Consider the following 26,785-nt stretch of genomic DNA (forward strand, 5'->3'; position numbering starts at 1 on the left):
GCGGTGTCTGCCAGGGCTGGGCGGTGTCTGCCGAGGCTCCCTCTGCCTGGCCCAATCGGCCGGAGCCGCGCTGACACCCCGGCAACTGCGGCGCGGAAAGGTGGAGGCGGCGGGCCGGGAGGCCAGAGCCGGGACAGCGATCCGCCATGGAGACCCGCTACAACCTAAAGAGTCCGGGTGAGCAGGGCTGGAGGCGGCGGGCAGGCGGCGCCGCCAGGTGGGCCGGGGAGGGCGGAGTGACCCTGGGCTCCCGGGCCCGGCGCTGCGGTTCCCTCGCGTCCGCCGCCACTCGCGGCTCCGCTTCGGGGTTTCGCGCTCTACGCGAGACCGCCGCCTGCCGGGATGATGCAGGCCGCAGGGCGGCCGGGCGGGCAGCGGCCGCCAGTCCTGGGGACCGGCCAGTTCCCCGCAGCACCCGGACTTTCCCTTTCCTCATCTTGGTCGCGTAGTGCTGGGTTCTGAACTCATCCCTAAGAGCAGGTGTAAAGGTGATGTCCGTGGGTAATAGTTAACAGTCCCTTGCGGTACCTGAACACAGACCGTCGTTATCCCTTCGTCGCTGCCACCGGACTTTTATTAGCTCTTTGACTCACTTGCATGTGAGGATTTGGTTGTTTAAATATCTCATTTGCAGCATTTGGGGCGAATGGAATTCCAGACTTAGAGGAAATATTCTGTATTAAAACAACTAACCAAAGAGCTAAGAAAACTAGTTAGATGAGCCGTGTACTTTAGAGCTAACCACGATTTTTGCCACGACGACTAACATGATCTATATCTATATTCAGTCCTAGAGACTTCCTGTATTTAGTGCCCCTGCTTCATTCACAGAACACCCCAAACAATCCTAGCTTCAAGTTCTTTTCTGGTGCATTATAAAGATGCAAGAAAAGTAAGCAGCTCTCTCATATTAAGGCAGGCTGGAAATGAATCACTAGGGTCTGTAAATGGTGTTTATTCTGTCTGTACCTTGATAAATTTGTCAGGAGGGAGAAACTCCACAGTTCAGCTCTAAATGATAATCCTAGAATATTAGTGATGGTTTGACCAAATATTTGCTGCTGCTTATTTTTCCCTTCCAAGAAAGCATCTTTTCGGTAGGAATCAGCAAGATTAGCATCCTTATGGAAAGAGCTGACATTGTGAACTTTTGATTTTTTGAAAAATACTTAATATGTAGAAACTCCAGAAAAGTCTGAGGATATTGACTGAATAGAGCATTGTTAGCTTGAGTGCTGTCAGGCTGAGAAGTGTTCTTAGGTGACCAAGTGTGTAGAATGGGTCATAACATTTGGGGGGTCCATAGACTGCTTTAAAAATCTGGTGAAGCCTGTGGGCTTTCCAAGAAATGCGTTTAAACAATTCAATTTAAGTGGGTTAAGGACCCCCCCCAACCCCACACCCCGCCCATCTCTTAAGAACACCCTCCGGTGGTGGGGGGGTAGGAACGTAAAAGAAAAAGGGAAAGAAAACCTTAGTTTTAAGGTTGGGTGATAGAATGCTTAAATTGTTTAGATTGTCATAGATTTAAATAAAACTACGTGGGTAAAAATGTATGGTGACTACTTGATCACATGGTACCAAGTTCCTTAGGACAGCTGAGGTACTTAGTGGAATGTCCAGAGAATAATGGAAATATAAATAATAGTGCAGTTTGGAATGGAGAACTGGTGGGTCCCAAGACATTGTTGTTCCAGCACATTGCTCAGGTTTGATATGTTCTCATACCTGAGGTTATGAAAAGTTTTCAAAATTTTCCAGAATTTTGTACATTTCCAAAGTATATGATCTGTCAGATGGCTGAGCTTTGGTCAACATGCCCCAGTGTTATAAATTGCTTCCTCTTTTTTGGTATTTCCTCAAAGGTGGTGTTGCTGTTCTACACGAAATGATTTTTTAAGATCTTTTTTTGTTTGTTTGTTACCGTGTGGATCATTTGGAGTTCATGGTGAAGATGATCTCTAAGTCCCATAGATGATCTATGGGACTTACTAGAAATGCTAGGAGGCATGGTGAAAATGCTTCCTTCCCTTGTTTTATTCTCAGTCCTGTGATATTTTTAGAGTAATGCTTATGTGAAAAAAAGTGGTTAAAAGCACTGCACAATATAAGAGATAGAACCCTTTCTCTGTAATGTGCAGTTGTCTTAGAGGAATGGATGGTACAATTAAGAGAATACACGTAACTGGTTCAGGGCCAGTGTGCTAGCACGTGGGTAGTAATTTGTTCGCTTGGTAAGTAGGAAAACTGGCGTGCCTGGGTGGCTCAGTCGGTTAAGTGTCTGCCTTCCACTCAGGGCATGATCCATGGGTCCTGGGATCGAGACCCGCCTTGGGCTCCCTGCTCAGCAGGAAGCCTGCTTCTCCCTCTCCCACTCCCCCTGCTTGTGTTCCCTCTCTCGCTGTCTCTTTCTCTGTCACATAAATAAATAAAATCTTTCTTTAAAAAAAAAGTAAGAAGAAAACATTGTGATTTTTCTGGAATGGACTTGTGGTTATGGGCAGAGCTCTGTATGGAGCCACCTCATAAGCCTCTGACGTAGCCTATCAGTAGGTGCTCTGCATCAAGCTCCCTGATCCTTTTTTGGGTCTGCTCTGGCCAAGGTAGTAGGGTCTCATAGTACAAAGTAGGGAGACCTATGTATAAAGAACCTCTTGTGGCAGCTTTCTTCAGAAGGGCCTATGGGTGTGTTTAGCAGGTGACTGGTGTATAAGAGACCAGTGCAAAGGCACCCACTACCTCCACCAGAAACCTGAGAGCTGTCCTACCCATGCTCTTAGTGTGAATTACTGGTGATCTAACAGCTTCACCCAGATTTCCCACAGACTGAAAAAATCTCTACAAGGTAACAAAAAACCGAACTCATCAATTTACTCTCCTCCCCCAAACTTGCACCTCATCCCTTCCTTATTCCAGGGATTGACAGCAACTCGGCACTTGTGGGAATCATCTTTGATCTCTTGGTCTACACCTTTACTCCACCCCCTAGCCTGGAACACACACACACACACACACACACACACACACACACACACACGCAGGCATTCTCACATGGGCACCAGTCCACGCAGACAAGTATTTATTCAGTCACCATTGTCACCAGATCCAGTAAAATAAAACTGATTTGATCACTCCTTAAATTGAAAATTTTTCAATAGCTTTCTATTGGCTCTGTGTAAAGTTCAAAGTAAAGTGTTTAGCTTGGCTTACAGGGCTGCTCATGATTTGATCCTTGCCTTTCTCACCAACCTAGTTTCCTACAACTGTGCTCCTTTGCTTTTTTTTTTCCCCTCTTCTTTGTATTTTTGCCATGTATCCATTTTTCCCAAGTGACTGTCCAGATGGAGCCACTCTTCTCACCTGTATGCTTTGGTCCCTGTTGGAACCTTTGCTTAGAATGGCTTCCCTTTAATCCATTGGAAATTCCCATTCTTCATGCTTCTTTAAGGTTCAGCCTTGCCCAGCTACCCTGGGCAGACTATTAGGTAGACTATAAGGTAGTCCCTGTATTTGTACACACTTAGTGTTTGTACTGTAGTTGTTTTCATGTCCTTCTCACTGTGAGCTTTTTGAAGGCAAGAAGCAGGTCTTGGTTATTCTGTCTCCATCACTCAGACATTCTTTAAATATTTGTTGAATGGGTATCTTTGTAGGGTATTTCTGGGCAGAAACACTAGTCCTTAAACATTTGCTTAAGTGCCTTTAGTATGGGAGCAGGAGGAGGCACTTGGGGAGCAGACATTGGGTTCATACCTGCCTCCTGCATTTTATCTATGCTTTGGAGATTGACTGTATTAAGATATTTGCTTTCCAAGAGAAATCAGATACATGAGAGACAGTGACCTGTAAAAGATCTCTTTAGCTAGAGCTTTGTCTCCAAAGCCCAGTATAAGCCTAGTGAGGTAGAGCCTGGGCATGGGAAGATTGCTAATGCCTGGGCCCATGGAGCCTAGAGCCTGGATCTAGAGAGATCATGTGGCCTCCATAAAAAAGAACAAGAGCAGGTATGCAGGTCCTCCCCACTTCTTTCCCTTCCCTGGCACATCTTATCTCACCATGGTAGAAGAGAGGAGCTGATCAGAAAAAGTTTTCTATGTGATAGCAAGAGATGGGGTATCAGGAGTGGCAGACTCTGCGGTAGCCCCAGTTGCCAGGCAGTATTTCGAAACTTGACTATTCCATAGCAGTGATATTTCTCCTTGGGAACCAGAGCCATGCCATGAGGCCAACTACATATGCCCACTGCCTGGATTTGAACCAGGGAGAGAGCCTTATATCCCAATCTATTTCTGACCTTAATAACTTGTGATGGGGGAAGGGGAGAGGGGGAAGGAAAGGAGAATTATATGAAGAAATTATTGACTCCCATTCAGTAGGTACAAACATTGAAGAAGAATAAAATTAAGTGATTTATTTAAGGATTTAGAGCTACAAAATGTCAGAGCCAGAAGTTTAATGCAGCCTAATTCAGAGTCCATTTTCTTTTGCACTTAAGGTGTTTATAATATATGTAATTTCAGAAAAAAAAGATCATGAGAACACTAGACTAATAGTAACTTCTCTTTGGCTACGTGGCTTTAGCTCTCACATGGTATGTGCCTGTGTGGCCTATGAACTAATAAAATAAGCATGTTTAGTTGTTAAGCAAATTATTGTTCCTTTAAATGCATTCTTAAATCAATTCTGACCCTTTCTTACATCTCTCATAATATCCAGGTACCACTGGATATTTCTTTCTTACATCTCTTCTGTTGAACTGAGCTGAGTGGGAGAGAGGCAGAGAAAATGTGGTAAGGGTACGGAATGACATAAAATCTGTTCTTCAGCTTAATCTTTCAGCCAGCTGATGAGGAATGAAGGAAAAATAATCTCTATGGGATCTGTGATTGCCAACAGCAGCCAAATAAATTAACTTTGTAACAGCTTCCATGATTTTGTTTATATCTAATAATATTAATTGGAAAGAATGATATTTTTATGTGGCTTTAAATCAGGGTCTTTCCATCTTTGTTCCATGGGACCCTTCCATGCTGGCTTCTTCAATCAAAACAGCTCTGTTACCTCTTTTACATATTGAGGTTCTCATTAAGCTTTTTTTTGAACAAAGAATTTAATCTTATTGTCAAATAAGTTTGAAACCCATTGCCTTTAATCAGATGCTTGGAAAGAGATTTTTGGAGGGATGATAGGAAAATTCAATTAAACTAATATTTGAGTGTTTACTATGTGCTAAGCCCTGAGGAGCCTTCAGTGAAGTAAATTGTTTAGCAGGAAAGACTGGTGTTAAGTAATTACAAGTGAGATGAACTTTATGAAAGATAAAATACAGAGTGTTATGAGGGCTTATAGCAAGGGGATTCAATCTAGTTTCTAGGGTAGTGACTTCCAAACCTGACAGACATTAGAATAACTTGGAGAGTATTTCTGGTCTCCACTCCCCTCCAGCACGCCTTAGAAATTTTTATCTGTCCAGGTGGGAATCTCTAGTCATTCCTCAGCACGTACAAGGGAAGGTGTCAGGGAGACCTTCCCGAGGAAGTTACTTAAAGCCAGTCTAGATGAGACAAGGAGTGGGACTGGGAACAGTATTGCAAGCTGAGAAGCATGACAAATGCTCTATTAGAAACATAGAGGTAGGGGCACCTGGGTGGCTCAGTTGGTTAAGTATCTACCTTCGGCTCAGGTCATGAGCCTGGGGTCCTGGGATCGAGCCCAGTGGTGGCCTCCCCAGTTGGTGGGGAGTCTGCTTCTCCCTCTGCCCCTTAACCTTCTCCCCCCTCCCCTGCTCTTGCTCTCTCTCAGATGAATAAATAAATTAAAAAAAAAGAAACATATAGGTACATATTGAGACATATTTCCCCTCCCATGTTCTAGACACAAGGCTTTGTTCAGTTCTTTGATTCCCACACCACCTGCCCCAAGACTACAAGCTCCTTGTTGGTAACCAAAAGTATATTTTATTTTGGTTGTAGCTGTAACATCTAGTATATACTCAATAAGATGTTCAAATACTTTGATCAAGTGAACAAAGTCTGTGCTTATAGGGACCTAGTTCAGTGCAGGAGATGGAAAAGAATTAGTAATTATGGAACAGGATAGTGACTTAACTTTTTCCCCCACTTAGGAACCCTTGATTAATATGAAATTTTATGCAGAAGTCCTGATACATACTGAACTGTTTGTATGTGTGTGGGAGGTGTTCTCAGTTAACCTCTTTCCCTATAACATTTCAATCTATACTTTCATGTATTTTACTTTTATTGTTTCCTCTGCCTATTCATATCTATGCATAATTCCTACTTTCTTTCAGATGTCAGTACCTCACCCCTTTTCTCTTCTGTCTGCTCTCAGGTTAGGGTACCCACATGGTACATACTTCTCTTATAGCACATATTGAACTACATCAGTTGGTTTTCAAACAGTTTTGGGGAGCCTTGGGCTACCTGGTTTTTCCCTGGCTTTGCTTTCCTACACCAGTATCCTGACATTTTTTGGCACCTAAAACTTGAGGTGAGAGGGGCTGGGATCAAAGGATTGACCTTTGAGAGCCAGTAGGAAAGGAAAGAGGGTGCAGATACAGATAGGATTGTAGGTTGTGATGGGCTGCCCACAGCCATTTATCATGGAAGTAGAAGGCTGTGCCATTAACTCCAAGAGGTGGAAGAGGAATAAGATGAGGAGTAAACAGGTGTGAAAGAGTCTTGGGGTGCTAGTTGGAGTGGGCTGGTGGGCTTACCAGAGAAATTCAGGAATATTAGGTGGCATTGTGTCCCAGTGGAGGTTGTTGATAATAACTTTATAATGGCATCCATGTTCCTGCCTCTGTGACTCCCCCCACCCCTCTTTCAGTAATGCTCAGCTGTTTGGGTATAGATACCAAATAAGAAGATCGTTGGGTTGGGTCAGCTAGAATTGCATTTTATTAGGGGATTATGAAAAAACTCCCAAGAGCTAAGTGTGTAGATAAAGAGGGAAGTGAATATAGGTATAGGTGGACATAGAAAATTATGGGGTCTGTGGTTTGGAAGTTTTAATTAAGCTGAAGTCATTTCAAAAAGGAATTCAAGGGGCACCTGGCTGGCTCAGTCGGTAGAGCATGAGATTCTTGATCTCAGGGTTGTGAGCTCAAGCCCCACATTGAGCATGGAACCTACCAAAAAAAAAAAAGGAATTCAGTTAGAACTATGGAGATTCAGTGACCTCTGGGGACACCCATTTATATTAATGCAAGATAGTGGGTGGAAATTCCCAAGAGGTGGGAATATGGCAGTGGGGGGGGTCTACTGTTAATGAGCATGAATTCCAGAGGGCAAATTTTTGTTAATATAGGCATTTTAACAAGATAGAGTTGGACTGCCTGTGTTAGAATCCCAGCTGTCATTTACTAGCTGTGTGACCTTGGACAAGTTACATAATCTCTCCACATGTCAGTTTCTTTGTCTGGAAAATGGGAATAAAAATAGTACCTATCTCATAGCATTGTTCAGAGGATTATATGAGTTAATGTTTGAGTGCTAGCACATACAAAGCATATGTAAGTACTTATTAAATAAAAATAGTACTGCCCTAAATATTTAATTTAATATATAATTCTTCTAGTGCCTAGCTACCATGTCCTTCCCTCTCCCATTAATACTGTTATCTCATAATTAAACTTCTACCATATACTCAGTTGAACTAGTCCTCTATACACTTTTTATTGAAGTAGGAACTTTTTCATTAAGTTTGTAAATCTGTGCTAATCTCTTGGAAAAGTGTATTTTAAATGTCTCTATCTTATAAATTTTATTTTAGCTGTTAAGCGTTTAATGAAAGAAGCAGCAGAATTAAAAGATCCAACAGATCATTACCATGCACAGCCATTAGAGGTTAGTTTCCATCTTTTACATATGGATTTTAATACTTTAATATTTTAAATGAATTCTTAAAATTGTTTTTTTCAGGGCTTTGAGTCATTGCAGATGTGTTTGGTTTATTGATATATTTTACTCCCTGTATTTTCTTAGTATTTATTTCATTAGCCATTCAGAATCCAACATATTAGAAGCAAATTTCCAGTCTCTATAAATGGTCTCAGATGCTAAATTGGTCTTAGGTTTTGAGTATGAGGGAGGGAGGGGTAATGGAAAGAACTCCAAACTCTTTAGTGTGGAAGACCTGGACCCTTGAAGCTAGTCTGGGCTTTTTGCACAAAGATCTCTATCTCTTTTCAGTCTTCTCATCTGTAGAAGGAGGGTATTTAAATGTGGTCAGCCTGGTTTCCATGATAATAGTGAAAATAAAATGTAATAAAGTATGTGCAAATATTTTGTATACTGTAAACTGTAAAGTACCTGGGGACTCTAAGATGATGTTGATAGCATATTTATTAATATTACTGACTACTTATAAATAAGCTCTTAAGCGTCTATGAGGGATAATTTTTTAAAGTTTGTTAAAATAATCCACATTTACAGCAATTATTTGATTATATAATAATTATCACTAATTAGTATTCAAGGATTAATTTAGCTTAAGTAAATCTGTAATCTTATGAATATATAACAATGCTCAGCTGTTTTTAAATGCATTTGTTTAAAAAAGATTTTAGCTCTCGTGGGACATGAAAACTAGATTAAATAGCTTTTATTTATAACTTTTATACTTGAGATATTTTGTGCATTAGAAACTATTCTAGTAATGCGAAACATTTCATTTTTCTCACCCAGGAATATTTCTGGTACTCATTAATAAAGATGATCAAACGTTTTTAATGTTATTGATTCCTTGCTGGTTATTGTTTTTGTTCAGGATAACCTTTTTGAATGGCACTTCACAGTTAGAGGGCCCCCAGATTCTGATTTTGATGGAGGAGTTTATCATGGACGAATAGTACTGCCCCCAGAATATCCTATGAAACCACCGAGCATTATTCTTTTAACGGTAAGAATTCTTGGCTTTTTGGAATGCTTGTGATTTAACTCTTCATGGTGACTGCAAAGCATGGTTAGTAGACTCATTTTCATTAAGAAATAAAGCAGAACATTGTTATAATTTTGTCTTTGGGGACCAGGACTTGATAGTACAGTTCTTTTCCCCAAAAAATAATTCCTAGGAATTATTGATGCTAATGAATGCACAGTTGCCATAGTGTGGTTGATAGGATTCAGTGGATCAGTGGATACAAAGTGCTAGGCACAGTGTCTGGCACTTGCCAAGTACTCAGGAAAGGATAGTTAATGTTATTATATCTCTTAATCACATCATCACCTTCAACTTCTCACCTTTCTTATACTCTTTTCCTCAGTTTCCTCATTTTTACGTACAGCTCTGAAAATAAGAACTGTCACAGGGTCCTCAATAAATGTTAGTTATATTATTACTATTTATATCTTAGAATTCCTGTCTTCACATATTTCACCTCCATGTGAAGGAAAACTGTTGATCCAGTTTTCTCTTATTTTTTTCTGGGATGTTGTTCCTTCAGAGTAAATTCCTCTCTTATTAAGCTCTCCTTCCCTCCTTTCCTTTAATTTGCAAGTATGTCTAATTATCCTCTAACCTTGAAAAAAGCAAAACAAAACACAAAAGCCTTTCTCCTACCTCTTTAAGCTGTTGTCCTATTTTCTCTTTGCTAACTTCAAGACATCCTTCCTCTAGTTTAGCCTGTTGCAGTCTGGTTTCTACATGCTTACTACACCAGTCTCAGAGACCAGTTTGAGAAATTGCACTGCCTCTTCTCAGTGGTCATCCTCGTCTGTCTAAGTTAAATATCTGACACCACATGGAGTAGCAAATGGTAAAACAAATGTATTCGTCAATAAATACGAAACTAAGGCTGCTTTTACTACGATACTTGGTGTAGTGGAAAGAACATTAGTTTCAGAGCCAATAGACCTGGATTCTGACCACTGTTCTTCCCATTACACCAGGCAGGTTGCATAATCGTTTTGAAATTCAGTTTTCTCCTCTGTCAGGGGTTGTGTATGGTAAATACAGTCATAATATAAAGTTCCTATCATATAAAATGTTCTGCTTAACAAATATTAGGTGGTGTTGAGAATTGTTAATACCGGCAGTAGGACTGGAGCAGGGTCCTGGAGGGGCCCTACTGTGTTAGGAGTGACTTTTTAGTTGCTAGATCATGGGGAGAGCCAAGTGGTTCAGGGGATGGGGCTGGTGCATGGGGAAACGGGTGGAAGGTGGGTAGTTGGGGCAGTAGCTGTTAACCAACGAGTACAGAAATATTTCAATAGTTAACCAATGTATGCTCATGGTTAGCACACTGGCTGAGAATCAGCCCTGCCTTCCTTATTTTCAATATTTGATCTTTCTGGTTCACATCCTCTATTTTGAAAAGTACTCTCCATCTTCATTCAGCAAATATTTATTAAACATATGTCATGCACCATGGGGCTTGGTTGGTTAAGCATCTGACTCTTGATTTCAGCTCAGGTCATGATCTCAGGGTCATGAGACTGATCCCTGAGTCAGGCTCCACACTCAGTGTCAGAGTCTGCTTGTCCCTCTCCTTCCCCCTCTGCCCCTCCCTCTGCTCTCTAAAAATGAATAAATAAAATCTTTTAAAAAAACATGTCGTGCACCTTGTAGATGTGGCAGAGAATAAGTCAAACCCTCTGGCTACTTGGAGCTTAATATCCTAACTTCATGTCTCTTCTTCCTTCCCCTTCCTCTGAGTATGGATATTCTATAAGTTCAGACATCAGCTATTTTCTCTTATTTCTATGAAATGGCTTCACTGGTCACCTCTGTGAAGTCAGATACCAAAAAAGTGTATCTTCTTCTGACATCAGCATGTCTGTATTTCTGCCTGTCTGCAGTATGTCCTCAATAGCTCTTCTACCGAGACAGGAGATCCATGTCCAAAATGGAAATCATCACCTCTGATCTGCCTCTTCTGTATTGCTGTCTTATGAAATTGCATCATCCTTATGAAAATCACTGCTGTCTCGGAGCCTCCTGCACCAATATCTAGTTAGGTGACACCAAGTCCTTAGGTTTTTCCTAGCCTCTGCATATCTTCTCTTTTAGATCCTTCACAGAGCCTAGTCCAGTACTGTGCTCAGAGAAGGAGATCAGGACATCATTATATGTCAATTATTTAGATTTCAGAAAGGTGCCACAACTTCACAGCTTTTATTGTTTTACAAGTATTTGTGGAGTGTCTATAAGAGGACAAAAATCTGTGTCCCCTTGGAGATTATATTTAGTTTTCTTTTAAAATTAATTTATTTATAAAATATATTTATACTTATAAAGTATAAAACATTAAACACATATATAGTTCTTAAAATGCCTTATTTATTCCTAAGGCTAATGGACGATTTGAAGTAGGCAAGAAAATCTGTTTGAGCATCTCAGGACATCATCCTGAAACTTGGCAGCCTTCATGGAGTAGTGAGTATTAATTTAAAGTGAATATAACTCTTCTATAACTCTAATCAACTCATAATTATAAAGTATAACACCCTCTTGAGACTGAAGCTGTTTTGGATAATTAATTTGATATTATTGAATAGAGAATAAAAATTCTTTCCTTGTCTCAATTTTTGCCATCATTTAATACAACCACCCTACCTGTACCTCTTCAGTGAAAGCCTATGTGTCCTTTTTTCTCTTTCCAGAGTAAACCCAGTTCCTTTTACAAAACAACTTAGATTCATGTTTACTTTTTATTTCAGTAAGAACAGCGTTACTAGCCATCATTGGGTTTATGCCAACAAAAGGAGAGGGAGCTATAGGTTCTCTAGATTACACACCAGAGGAAAGAAGAGCACTTGCCAAAAAGTAAGTTTTGCATTTCATTCTTTGTTAAGATTTAAGTACTATTCTGGATAATGGCTGTTAGGAGATAGGCTCTGTCTCTTTGTGAGTTACCTTGGTTACAGGATCTAGTCTACTTTTGCTATTTTAGAATTTCATTTGTAGCAGTTTACTACTCAGGGGTGACCAGAGTCTAAAGAATTGATTTCATGCTGTCTAGTTTTAGAAAGTAGTTGGTAATATCAACCTGAAGTGGGAGATACCTTCTCCAAAAAAACAGTTCTGGTCATTTGTCTCTACTTGGGCAGAATTACAGATGGAAAAAACAAAAACAAAAAAAACAATGCAATTGTTTATATGTAGCTTTCCATAAGATTAAAAACTTCTTGAGGGTAGGGAGGGAGTCCACTTTATCCATCTTTGCACCTACAGTATCAGGCTCAAAGCAAGTGCTCAGTAAATGATCCAGAATAAAGTAAAGGAGTTTTCTTTATCAAGTTATGGTTTCCTAGTGGTATTGCCTTCTCATTTTTTCAGATGTGTTCTGTCTGTATAACCCAGATTAGTCATCAGATTCAGAGTAGCCTCTCTTTTGAGTAGTGCAAAGACTAATTCTCTCTCTCTCTCTCTCTCTTCTTTTATTTTAAGAACAACTTCTAACCCAGTTTATTTTTTTAATCAGTGTGCATAGGGAAGAGACCTTATAAGTAATCCTATCAAGAGGCTTTCTAATCCTAGAATACTAGACCCAACCCTCAACAAATGTTAAAGATTCCAAAATTGCAGTGAGGTGAGGAAGAGTATTTAAAAGTACTTACATTCTGTAATTCTTGATTTTTTTTTTTAAGATGTTATTTATTTATTTATTTGACACAGAGAGAGCGCAAGTAGGCAGAGCGACAGGCAGAGGGAGAGGGAGAAGCAGGCTCCCCGCTGAGCAGGGAGCCCGATGTGGCGCTCGATCCCAGGACCCTGGGATCATGACCTGAGCTGAAGGCAGTCGCTTAACCGACTGAGCCACCCAGGCGCCCCTGTAAATCTTGATCTTGATCATTTTTCTGCTTTGGACTCTTCTGTTTACCACCTCTCAGACATATTACATTAACTAAATTATAGTGTATCTTACCCTAGCACAGCCCAGAATATGTCCTCCATAGTTGTTTGTTAAATCAAATAGATTTTAGTGTCTGAAAGATTTGATAGACTCATGGAGTTCATCAACAACTTTTCTTTTTAAACCATATTTTTAGGTTCTGGGGATACACCTTACTGCAGCTGTTATTCACAAATTATATAATATGTACTTTGAATATATAACATTTGTTTTTATTTGATTTTCTTTGTTGGGTTTCTGTCTTGATACTTTTATCCAGTTCATTTCATGTATAAGGAAAAAAAGAACTGTGCTTTTTTGTTCTAGACTTCCCAATGTATATATACTAGGTTTTTAGTCTATGATAGAGGCTTTTTAAAAACATGATTTTGCATTCATCCATGGTAGCATATTGTTCTTGTGGATAAACTAATATATTAAAAATTAACCTTCCCCTTTAAGTTTCGTCTGACTTCTCAGTTAAAAGTGGACACATTTTAATGCAAATAATTTGGATACAGCTGACTCTCAAAAGGATACAGACAGCAGTGCTGCTTCTGGTGAAACAAAAATATTCGGCAACATGTACTAATAAGTTAATACTACTTTTACATATGTTTTGTTCACATGAAGTTGTTTAATAAACTTAAATAGCATGTTTTTGGGGTGCCTGGGTGGCTCAGTCGTTAGGCGTCTGCCTTCAGCTCGGGTAGTGATCCCAGGGTCCTGGGATGGAGCCCCGCATCAGGCTCCCTGCTCTGTGGGAAGCCTGCTTCTCCCTCTCCCACTCCCCTGCTTGCTCTCTCACTGTGTCTCTCTCTGTTAAATAAATAAATAAAGTCTTTAAAAATGAAATAAATGGCATGTTCTTAAAGACTGAAGGCTTTTATTATGTTGAAATGGAAGTACAATAAAACAACTTTTTAAAAAGTTCAGCAATGTAATGGTACATACTTCTATATATTATACATATTTATTTCCAGTCATACAAAGCCTCAGCACTTTTTGGCCTATCTGGAAGGCCTATCTGTATATCTGGAATACAAAGGGGAAAATGAAAACATAGGAAAGCAAATAAATCTTGGGAAGTAGTCTAGTTAACAGATTTATCTTGAGTCTACTTAATATAATGAGTGATAAATTTCAGAATCTTTGGATTTTATACGAGTTCTCTGTCTTTCAAGTTATACTGCTATTTATTTTTTTATTTTTATGTTTTTCCAAGTTTTTATTTAAATTCCAGCTAGTTAGCATACAGTGCAATATTAGTTTTAGGTGTAGAATTTAGTGATTTATCATTTATATCCAACACCCAGTGCTCATCACAAGTGCCCTCCTTAATCCCCATAACCTGTTTAACTGCACCCCACACTGACACTCTCCCCACCACACACACCTCCCCTCTGGTAACTCTCAGTTTGTTCTCTGTAGTTAAGAGTCTGTTTCGTGGTTTGCTTCTCTTTTTCTCCCCTTCACTTGTTTGTTTTGTTTCTTAAATTCCACATATGGGTAAAATCATATGGTATTTGTCTTTCTCTGACTGACTGACTTCACTTAGCATAAGTTATACTGCTATTTAGTTATACTGCTATTTGTGATTTTTTTTCCTTAAAAATATCTGTAAATTCTATTTTTGGTAGCTTCTTTACTATTTTATGTATGTTTCAGCTAAAACATAATTCAGACTTTATAATGGACTTTTTTTCACAGGCTTAACATAGTTTTGTTATGTGTGATCTTGAGGACAGTGTAGTTAGACATTTTATATATTTTTGTTGTATAGATCTAAAGCTTAGTTTTCTTTAGATAGTATGTTGGAAAAAAATGGAAACTAAGCCCTGTTTTTTTTTTAACTTTAGACTTTAAAAAATTGAGATACAATTGACATGAGTTTTTGTTGTTTTTGTTTTTTTTTTAAGTTTTATTTATTTAAGTAATCTTCACACCCAGTGTGGGGCTTGAACTCACGACCCTGAGATCAAGAGTTGCATGCTTTTCCGACTGAGCCAGGCACCTCAACATGAGTTTTTTTTAACCTAACCTGTATATTTGTCTCAGAACTATAATACTGCCATAATTGTCTAATTTACATGTAGATGAATAGGATATGGAATTATCCAGGATTCTCTTATTTTAAATTGAATCATTCAGTATTTGAGTGTCTTGAATTAATATTCAAATATTTGATTTATACCCATCGAAAAAATTATTTCCTACCAGATCACAAGATTTCTGTTGTGAGGGATGTGGCTGTGCCATGAAGGATGTCCTGTTGCCTTTAAAATCTGGAAGTGATTCAAGCCAAGCTGACCAAGAAGCCAAGGAACTGGCTAGACAAATCAGTTTTAAGGTACTCTAAATTTGTAAATAAATTCTAACTATGTGACCCTTTTGTTTACTGCCAAATTCTGGATAGAAAGTAAAGCAATATAGTTCTGTTGCAATAAGGTTTTACAAATAATTTTTTCTTATTACGAAACTAATAATATACATTCACAAAGGCAGTCCAGCATAGTGGTTAAGAGCTTGGACTCTGGTATACAGTCCTGGGGTTCAGATCTCAGCTTTGCTCTTATTAGTAGTAGGACATCAGACATATTACTTAGCTACTCTGTCTCATCTGTAAATAATAATATTACTTATCTTGTAGGATTCTTATGAGGATTGAGTTAATACTCACTTAAGTGTATTGTATTTAGAGCTGTCCCTGATACTTAATAAATTTTAGCTATTATTATAGAAAATATAGTAATTTAGAAGAAAATAACAACATACATAATCCCTCCCCAAGAAATAACTGCTGTTAATATTTTGGCATATCTCCCATATATCCTTTTTTTCCACATAGATTTTACTCAAACATAGAATTACTTCTGGGATTTAATTAGCTCTATTAAAAAATGTCAACCTGCATTAAGCAGCATGCAACTTCCGACCTGTTCACCTCCCTTACATCCCGTCTGTCCTTTCATATCCAGTTCTTGTGAGAAATTGTTCCTTCTGTTCGTTGTGTTATCTGGAAGAAGAGGTGCTTAATAAGTATTGGTTATTTTCTTCCTTCTGAGGATTCCTATTGTACTTAAAATTGCTTTTCTGAAAATCGGAGGGCCAGATGTGTTTTGTACATCAGAATTTCAGACTTTAGAAAATACCAAACATACACCATATTTTAGTACCTGCAGTGGGATCTGGGGCAGTACCCCATAATCAAATCTATTAATATTCCCTCAGCAAACCTGGGAATATTCACACTAATGTGGGATAAAGACTGTTAATACCCTCACATGTCATACTTCACCTGGAAATTACAAAAAATTTATTTGGGAATTGTGGATTATGAACCACGGGTGTTAGTTTTGTCTCTCACCAAGTAACAGCTCCTTGAGAACAGGTTTGTCTGTGCTTTTTCCTGAAATACCTAGCACAGGCTTAGACACATGAGCACTCGATGTTTAACTGATTGGTAGTTGATATTAAGTTAGCAATTAAAATAAGCCCAAGAGAGGATTAGTAAGTGTGGGTTATTCTGTACATTTCCTGTTGTAACACTGCTCTTGGGTGTACCTTTTTTACAGGCAGAAGTCAATTCATCTGGAAAGACTATCGCTGAGCCGGACTTAAACCACTCTTTTTCACTAAATGATTTACAGGATGATATACCTACAGCATTCCAGGGTGCTGCGGCAAGTACCTCGGTATGGCTCTTGTCTCTTACATACATGTGTGTCTGTATCATTAGCATTATTTGCCGTCGGAGGAGGAAACCTGTAGGTGAAATATCTGAATATTTTGATTCTCCTGACAGTTGGATTCCAGCCCACCTCTCCCTCTAATGAGTCATATTATCTTAAGCAAATTCGTACTTTTGGGGCCTTCTTTCTTATTAAACGGGGTTGGACTAAATAATTTTTAGGTCCTGTCGTCTCTCCAGAATTCTGTGATTTCTCTGAAAAGTTAGTTACAGTATAGCACTACACTCTGAATAAAACAAAATATACATACATTAGCCACTTTCTAAATAGGCACTGTTTCTTTGGCAGGTTTGTTAAGCTGCATTAAGGCACTCAGTTAATAAAGGACTAGAGCCAAAGATTTGCCTCAGACCTGCTCTGCCCAATACAGTAGTCACTAGCCACAAGTAGCTATCTAAATTTATATTTAAATTATTCAGAATTAAATTTAAAATTCAGTTCCTCAGTCACACTGGTATATTTCAAGTAATCCATAGCCACCTGTGGCTGGTGGCTGCCACATTGGATAGCATAGATATCAAACATTATCATCTCAGAAAGTTTTATTGGACAGTGCTGCCTTGCACATAGTAAGTGCCCAGTAAATAATTGTTGAATGAAAGATTAAATGAATACTATGTGTCTTGTTAGTTCTGCCCTGACCTGTTGTCTAAATATTGGTGGGTATAGGTCATCAGAGATTGATTAAGAAAATGTGACTGGATAGTTGCTAAATAATTAGGATTATGGGGGGAAAACATTGATTTTCTTTCTATATATAAAAAAACAAATGTCTTTTTGGTAACATTGTTTGGTTGAGTAGCTACATCTTTTTTTCCCATCTTCAGTTTTTAGAGAGGATTTTTAAAGGGTCAGGAAAATTGAAATAGAAGCTGGCAAATACAGATTTGCCCTTTCCTCAGGAATAACTTAGTATAAAGTTAAGTATATAAGTATAAGTATAAAGTGGGACCGAATAGTCCTGAGTGGTTGTTCTCTCCTTTTCAGAGTGAGATGGGCAGAGAGAAGTAAGTTGGAGAGAGAACGCAAAAGGGAACGCTGGAGGAAGTAGTTGGAGGACTGGAGATAGGGGTATAAGGAAGAAGCGTATGCTGAGAGTTATATGATCCCCATGTAATTTTATGAATCACAGAGGGATATTATGAGTTAATTTTAGTCAGTATATGTTTTACCTTGAAATATTAAAAAAATTCAGATTACTTTTCACCTTTAGAATTCTAATTGTTTTTTTATTTTATAGTTTTTTAAAAAAATGGAACCATCCCCTTTCAGAGAGGAGGGTGGTTATCTTTTTTCACCTGTAAGGACAGTCTCCTGATACTTCTGATATATTTAAATTTGTCTTCAGTCTCTTAAATCTGTGTCAAGTCCCCATAATGCATATTGCAGTTATACTTATTCTACTTATAATTTATTTTATCATTAATTATTTATTGTCTATCTTCCCAGAATGTCAGTTCCTTGAGGATCAGAGCTCTCTTTCTGTTGCACTGTATCCCCAGTGCCTGGCCTTGTGCCTTGTATATAGTTCGTGGTCAATACATATTTGTTGATTGAATAAATTAATTTTAGGATTGACACTTTTAAAAAATACTAGAAATACAGGCAAAGAAATTAAAAAGTTTAAGTAAATTACATTGCACAACCAATAATATTATTACAGTGGTATTTTCCATTTTGGTTTGATTTGACTTCTTTTGTTTTAATGTTTATTATTGCAGTATAGTTGATTAGTTGATATGTATATATCAACTATATATAATCTAACTAATCAGGTGTGCATTTTGAATTTAAAGTACATACAACTGAGAATTCTTTTTCATAGATACAGGTAATTGATGCCAATTCTGGTTAAAACACTGATAAGTAATCAATTGCTACAGTTGCAAGTTAAGCTTTTAGTTACATTTATATACAGATTATCTCAGAGGTTGATTATATAATTTGATCACCATGGAAGTAATTGAAACTTGGTTTTGGCTAGGGGTGGCTGCTTTACATGCAAGTGTAATATAAATTCACTAAAATGTTATACATCAAATCCCAGATAAGCTACGTTTTTTTAGCCTTGAGGGGGCGAGAGATTGCCCAAAGTCTAAATACAGCAGATAATATCAGGCCATCTGTTGCTTTTTGATGCAGATTTTTTTAGCTGTGTAGAAATGGGGAAAATACTGATGGTAGTTTTATGTTCTTCCAGTCTGTCAGATTTTTTTCCCTCTTCCTAAGGATTGAGGTTCTGAATAAGCCATTCCATTTTGTATTAAAAAGCAAACACAAAACTCCTTCACAGATGCTGGTTATTCTAGATTATTCTAGAAAAATTTATATGTATTACAAGGGAATTACTTGTGACTGACGGTTATTTTAAATTAATTAAATACATATGTCATATACTTCTACCTTCCCAAAAATGGTTGCTTCATCTTAACTAAGGAAATGGAAACTGGTATGACTTAAGTCTTCATTCAGCGATAGGTGTATTTGGACAAGTTTAGGTCAACAGCAAAAATTTAGAGGTCCTACCACCAATTGTACACAGCATTTTGAAGATGCTAAAGCCAACTTCACATGAACTACCAAAATTTTGTCCAGTTAGTCCTTAAACTCCAAGCAATCTAGGTTCTTCTGGGTCTATAATCTTGAGGTTGTTACCATTTTCCCTTGATGGGATTGTTTTAAATAGGAAAAACTTTAGAATTTTATGGTATCTCATCACTAATCAGTAATACTAATATATTATCCAGAAGGCATCTGAAATATAGGAATCTGATTAAAGCAGTATGTCTACATTAAGTGCATGTACTAAAATATCATCTAAAGTCAATGTTTTAAGGGATTGTTGTTCTAAACTTGCTTTTTTAAAGATTTTACTTATTTATTTTAGAGAGAGGGAGTGGGTATGCATGGGGGGCGTGAGGGAGGGGCAGAGGGAGAGGCAGAGAATCTGAAGTAGACGCCTCCCGGAGGTTGGAGCCCCATGGGTGGGCAGATCTCAGACCCTGAGATTATGACCTAAGCTGCAACCAAGAGTCGGCCCCTCAACTGGCTGAGCTACCCAGGCGCCCCTAAAATATTAATCATACTAACAGGGGTCTGAAAAACTCTCCTAAGTAATGATTTTTTAAAAATCTAAATCTGGGGGGTGCCTGGGTGGTGCAGTAGGCTAAGTGATGGACTCTTGGTTTCGGCTCAGATCCTGACCTCAGGGTCGTGAGATCGAGCCCCAGGTAGGGCTCGGAGCTCAGCCAGAGTCTGCTTGAAATTCTCTCCCTCTGCCCCTCCACCCTGCGTCTGCATGCACGCTCTCTCTCTCAAATAAATAAATCTTAAAAAAAAACCCAAATCTAGTGTCTCCAAAGGGGCATATTAACAGTAACAATATTAATAATAACTAACATTTAATCAGCAGTTGTGTATCCTAAACACTTTATATCATTAATCCTTTTAATCCTTACAACTACAGAATTGGATATTATCCTCACTATACAGATGAAGGAGCTGAATCTTAGGTTGAATAATTTGCTTAGGGTCCTGCATCTCCAAACTGGTAGAGCCAGCCTAGTAATGATAAGGCTTCCTGTTTTAGTCAAGTACATGGGCATTGTATTCTCCCCTCAGACTAATGGAAAAAAATAACATGTATAAAATAAAATCTTTAAGCCGAATCAATCTCTTATGCTGGTTTCTGGATTGATAGCATCTTCATGTTTTTCCTTAAGAGCCTTCCCTGTAAGCCTTGAGTGCTTTTGCTGCATCAGACACTTCTAGCTTCTTGGCTGAGCAGTCAGAAGAATGGGAGATTTCAAATGGAATGTTGCTGTTATCAGCTGCCATAACTCAGCTCAACCCAATGAGTGTTAAGATCCTATATGATGCCTGTGACAATGTGAGACCTCATAAAATGTTGCTGCTTTGTGGATTTGCTCCCTTCAGTGAGCTTGTTGCTGGCTGTCCTGGAGTTTGAAGTCCCAAGTTCATGCAGCTCTAATTCAGTATCAGCAGTGACTTTTATTTTTAACTCAGAGTCAGTAGTTCCTTTTTTATCTCTGTGTTATGGGTCACTACATTTGAGTGCTTCCAAAGGACAGTTTTAAGAAACTCAGATTATTGAGACCTTTGATTGTTGAAATGAATATCAGATTTAAAATGTAATTTCTACTGTAGGTAACTTAGATCAGCAGTTTCTTCCCTAATGTTTATAGCTGTTGCCAGGACAAAGCCCATCCTCTTATCTTTTTTAAAAAATTTGAGGGGCACTTGGGTGGCTCAGTTGGTTAAGCCACTGCTTTCAGCTCAGGTCATGATCCCAGGGTCCTGGGATCGAGGCTCCACGTTGGGATCCCTGCTCCATGGGAAGCCTGCTTCTCCCTCTCCCTTTGCCCACCCCCCTGCTCGTACACTCTCTGTCTCTCAAATAAAAAAATCTTAAAAAAAAAAATTTGAATTATATTATTTGATTTTTTTCCTTCTAAATATTGAAATTTTCTCTAATGGAAAGTATTTTAAATGTTTTATATTTACTCAGTTTTTAAAGTTATTCTGAAGAAAACATGCATTCTTATTTTTTATTTGAAAGGGTATTGGCATTAATATAACCAGTTTAAGGTGTTTTCAGTAAAAGAATTAAAGGCCACTGGGTTATTAGAGGTAGAGTTAAGGAGTCTATATAAATAAAATGGAATTCGTATTTTGTAGAGCTTTCTTATCTATAAACCGTATTTAAGATTTTGAATCACGTGGTACCACATTGTGGTTATGCTTGACCAAGCAGTCATTGTAAGGGTACAAAGCAGTTGGTATCTTGTGCTTTGTGGAGCCAACTAGTGTGCCAAAGTATGGTTTACATATATAAAGTAACACAATTCAAATACACAGTATTCTAGACTTGTGTTCAATTCAACTGACAGGAGTTATGAGAAAAGATAATCCTGGCTTGGAAACCACATCTAATTTTTATAACAGTACTGCTGTGAAGAACGTACGGTTTGAAATTCTTCCCTATGCTCCATGATTGTTGGTGGAGGCATGTTGCTGTAGTAAGATAATGTTGGAAGAGACCTGGTTCATGAAAGGCACACTGTTGAGAGTTTAACTTTTTGCCATTGAGTATGGCAAATTTTCAAGCCAAAAAGAAATCAGATTGCTTTCTTCCTTGGCTCTCCTGCAAGAAGTGAGGTGCCCAGATGTTTAACAGATATTGCTGAAGGAGAATAGAAAGCCAGCTATAGAGCAAATGGCTCAACTCTGTCCTCATCTTATTTGTTGCTGATAAATTCCTCTGCTGCCTGATGCGTACTCAGAGTAAGTTGTGTTGTCGCCTTATTCAGGAGGGTGAGTAATTAGTTACAGCATTCAGATCATTCTTGGTAGTTTTGCCTTTAGTCATATTTTAGTGCTCTGAGATTCTGTGTACTCTTGAATAGATAACAGGTATATATACAAGTTTTCTTTGCCAATCTCAAACAAAATTTCCTAAAATTTCCTAGTATGGAACCCAGAACCCCTCAGCAGCATCCCTTCAACAACCTGCTCAGCCTGTTGTTAAGAATACCTCCATGAGCCCTCGACAACGCCGAGCCCAGCAGCAGAGTCAAAGAAGGTCGTCTACTTCCCCAGATGTGACCCAGGGCCAGCAACCAGGAGACAACCACACCGATCATGGCGGATCCGCTGTTCTGATTGTCATCTTGACTTTGGCATTGGCAGCTCTTATATTCCGACGAATATATCTGGCCAATGAGTACATATTTGACTTTGAGTTATAATATTGTTTTGTGTCTTAAGAGCTGTGACTCAACTGCTTCATTAAACATTTCTGCATTGGGTATAATCTAAGAATTGTTTACAAAAAGATTATTTTGTATTTACCCTTCATTCCTTTTTTGATCCTTAAAACTTCAGTATAGATATAGCTAGACTTTCAGACTGTGTCTGCTTAGTTTAAGGGACTGGAAGTCAAAGTCCCTTGTCTCACCGTATGACCTGCTTTACAGAGAAATAACTTACTGTTGTTTCTCATGCCTCAGCTTCTTTTTATGTAAATCTGTGATACTTTTCTGTATGACTCTTTGAACTTTTTGGATTAAAGAGGGTGTTTTAAGTTCCAGTGAGTATTACTAGTTACTCAATACCCTTTATTGAGTACTCTGTTTCTACTTATGTAGAATGATACAGGGATAAGAGTTGAAAAGGGAAAGTAGAGCTCTTCAAATAGCTTGCTGAGAATGTCATTCACAGGAGATATACTGGGATGCCCATTCTGTGACTTACTTTATGTCCTAAATGTTCAGTGAAAGTAACTATTTCAGTCAAACATTTATGAGGAAATGAGATCACATCTTTGTTATTGGGTGGGAATAATGCTTTGTAACCACTTTGATGTGCTGTTATCCCCTTCTCTCCCGAATGCACACAAGATTTACAAAGAAAGGAAACAGTCCTCTATAGATCTTTTTTTAAGGAAAGAAGGGTCCAAGCCAGGAAATCACTTGATTTTCTTCCAGAAGTCAAATGGAAGGATGTTCAGATTTTAATGTTTGCTCTGCTTTGAATTGTATCTCTTTTGAAGGTATTATATGCCTAGCTTTGTAATCACTATAAATTTAATTATTCCAGGAATATGTGTAATGTTGAAATATTTCATGTACCATTTTAACAGAAAAGCTCAGGGCCCAAGTAACAGTGATAGAAATTAGAAAAACCTTTACTTAGAATTGTCCACCTAATCAAAGCCCAAGAAATAATTTTCAGTGCAAAATCAGTATATAAGTTAGTGCTAGCTAGCTCCACGGATTCTAGCAGGTAATTTTATTATTATAATGCTTGGTGAGAACATATAATCACAGAAAACCATTGCCTTCAGCAATGGTTCAGTAGCAGCATTGAGGGCACTCTTGAGAGTATTTGTTAATAAAGATTTAATTTTTAAATACAGGCAGTCCCCTGCTTTCAAGTAGGTTACGTTCTAAAAGTGCATTTGTGAGTAAATTTTTTTTTTTTTTTTTTTTTTTTTTACAACTCAATGTTGTAAATGGCGTTCAGGTTCTAGACAAGTCCAAAAGTTAGTCCATAATGTATCTTGAATACTTTGGGGATGGTGTTCATAAAGTCCTTAATGTAGTTTTAGCTAACTGAAATTATGGGCAAGATAGAAACAATTTGTAAAATGGTATTAAAGGCAAATTTAATTTTTACTGCTGCTATGGACTTTGGTTCTGTTAATTATAAGACACAATTTCTATTTTCATCTAATAGCCATTTTTCCTTTATGTCCATACCTAAAGTAAGAACATACTGTATACTATTATATAATACATAATTGTCTTAAACTTTAATAAATTAGCATTTTAAAAGTGTTTACAGATTGTTTCTGTTATATCTACAGCCAAAGTTGGTAAAGTCTTAAAAAGCTCAAGGACTTTATGAGGACCTCCTATGTCAGGAGAATTATAGGTGACCATTTTATAACTTTATTGCCACGAGAAAGCACATTCTGAAGTCTTGGTTTGGAACACAAAATATTAAAGATGTTGGTTCAGTGGTTTCCTAGCAAGAGGTCACTGACCCACCTGGGAAGACCAAATAATGTTATCACCTGAGAAGAAGCAAGTCCCCCTGCTCTCAACCTATGCTGAGATTAATCGTGTGCTAGGAACAATCTTCCCTCCACTTCCTCTCAGTCAAACCTGAGCCGGCCTCAGGATCTATGTGATCTTGTTACATGTTTCTATGGGGTGTACCAATACTTTAAGATTGATTAAGCCAAGAAGATTTTGCACTGTGCAGGTCCTTCTTTATCTGATTTGCCTCTCTTCCCTCCCCTATCAACTGACAGGCCACCTTCTTTTTTGTGTTGGCATCTTTTAAGCACCTGATACACATATCTGAAAGTGACATATTTTTTTGTTCTTTCCCTTTCGGCTCACAGATGCTACCTAAAAATCCTTAAGTTGTCAATTGGATCCCCATCGTGGAGTTGAGCAAAATCGATCTTTGGGGCTATTCTTACTCGGACACCACCTGAAGAGACTTCAGAAAACTGTTATTTTTAAAGCCCCAGTTTATCCCTTTAATTAGAGTGTAATGACAAAACCAGGTGTGTGATCTGGTTAGTAAAGGCTTAGGACTCCTTCCCCCAATCCTCAGATTTAAGTAATTCATGGCTTTTTCTTTGACCAACAAAGCACATGACTACATATCAAGGTAGTTAAAATAGCATGCTCAAAAAAAATATGTCTGTTTCACCTGTAACTGTTTAGGCCAATGAAAGCTTCCAAATTTTATGTATTGTGGGGCTTTTATGTAGCACTTTACATTTTCATGCTGCTGTTTTATTCTACTGAAATAAATGAATTTCATCAAAATTCTCAATGAATTTTTTAAAAAGCCTTTAAAATTGTTTATCATTTTGACTATAGAAATATAATATTTCCTATTTCAGGAGAATAAGAAATCTTTTTGTTATTTTTGGCTATGAATAAACTTTCTGGTATCTTGAGACCTCCCATTTTTATAGACCAGAATCTGTAAACAGGCAAACCTCACACATTTGGACTTACTTGAGCAGAAATCTAGGCTGAAGTACTGAAAAGCCTATACTGTTGCATTATTTGCAAGTAATGAATGAAAAGTGAATGCATTTAACAAAGACTAACGTGTACATTAACATGGGTACTGTTTAAGCCTTGTGGGAGGCTGTACATTGCTCAGAAGCTGTTTGGAATGCCTCTTGAACAGTTGCCTTCAGAACGAGTTTGAGCTGCTCAATAAAACCAGTGACTTTATTCATACCGTGTTTTGACCACAGGTTGTATTCTTTATGTTATTCGGTCTTCTGTCCATTCTACCTCCTTAAATATTCTCTCATGTCTTACCACTGCTCTTTATGTTCACTGCCATTACCCTAATGAGCCTTCATATCCTCTGAATTAGTGCAATAACCTCTAACAAGGCTCCAGTCTTGTCCCTTTCTTCACCCTGCCGCCAGAGTCTTCTCCAGCGTTCAGGTCTGATTCTCTTAAGTTCACACCCTTAATGTAGGTTATAAGGCTGTGTGTAACCAGAGTCCCACTGAGCTCTCTGGCCTAATCTGACAGCAGATGCTTACCGGGGCCTTTCCACAGCTCTTGAGCTTGAGCCACTGGGGCTACTCCTCTGTTCTGAGAGAAATGAACAAATGTTAAAGTTATATATCCACTGCCTCACGCCATACACAAAACTTAACTCAAAATGGATCTAAGACTTCAATGTTAAGAGCAAAAACTATAAAACTGTTAGAAGAAAGCATATTAAATCTTTGTGACCATGAGTGAAGCAGTGGTTTCTTAGATACAAGACCAAAAACAAATATTTTATCAAAACAAACCCTTTGTGTTTCAAAGAACATCATTAATAAAGTGAAAAGACAACCCCGTATGGGAGAAAATATTTGAAGATAAAATTATCTGATAAGAGACTTGTATCTAGACTAGAGAACTCATAATTCAATAATAAAGATAACCTGATTTAAGAACAGCAAAGAGTTTGAATAGACACTTGTACAAAGAAGGTACACAAATGACCAATAAACATGGAAAGAGGCTCGAACATCATTAGTCATTAGGGAAATGCACATCAAAGTACAGTAAGATACTTCACATCCACTATGATGGCTAGAATAAAACAGCTAAGCGTTGGTGAGGATGTGGAGAAGTTGGAATTCTCATCCATTGTTGGTGGGAATGTAAAATGGGGCAGCCACTTTGAAAAAAACTGGTAGTTCCTCAGAAAGTTAAGCAGAGTTACTATATGACCCAGCCATTCTGCTCCCAGGTATATCGCCAAGAGAAATGCAAACATGTTCACACAAACTTCTACACAAGTATGCATAGCAGTATTATTATTCATAGCCCCAAATTGGAAACTCAAATGCCCATCGACGGAAGATAAGCAAGATGTGTTCTGTCTATACAGTGGAATGTTACTTGGCAATAAAGAGGAATGAAGTTATAATACATACTACAACATGGGTGAATCTTAAAAACATCATTTCAGAAAAAAAAAAAAGAGAAAAGATAACATCAGGTCCAGTGAAGCCAGACACACAAGGCTGCATAGCATATGATTCCATGTATATGAAATATCCACATTAGGCAAACCCATAGAGATACAAAGTAGGTTGGTGATTGCCAGGGGC

The 26,785-nt window shown here is 38.2% G+C and overlaps 1 protein-coding gene across 1 annotated transcript; it reads left to right on the forward strand.

The window, feature by feature from the left end:
• UBE2J1 (ubiquitin conjugating enzyme E2 J1) lies at positions 1 to 25,400 on the forward strand. Its single transcript, XM_028108082.2, has 8 exons — positions 1 to 177; positions 7,795 to 7,868; positions 8,791 to 8,922; positions 11,313 to 11,397; positions 11,682 to 11,787; positions 15,077 to 15,206; positions 16,432 to 16,551; positions 22,098 to 25,400. The coding sequence occupies exons 1-8, from the start codon at positions 147 to 149 to the stop codon at positions 22,374 to 22,376; spliced, it is 957 nt and encodes a 318-aa protein (XP_027963883.1). The 5' UTR covers positions 1 to 146; the 3' UTR covers positions 22,377 to 25,400.
• Positions 25,401 to 26,785: the final 1,385 nt, after the last annotated feature.

This window comes from Eumetopias jubatus, unplaced genomic scaffold, assembly GCF_037043125.1.
Source record: "Eumetopias jubatus isolate StellerSeaLion01/CBP00866 unplaced genomic scaffold, mEumJub1_p1.0 scaffold_6, whole genome shotgun sequence".
Taxonomy (NCBI): domain Eukaryota; kingdom Metazoa; phylum Chordata; class Mammalia; order Carnivora; family Otariidae; genus Eumetopias; species Eumetopias jubatus.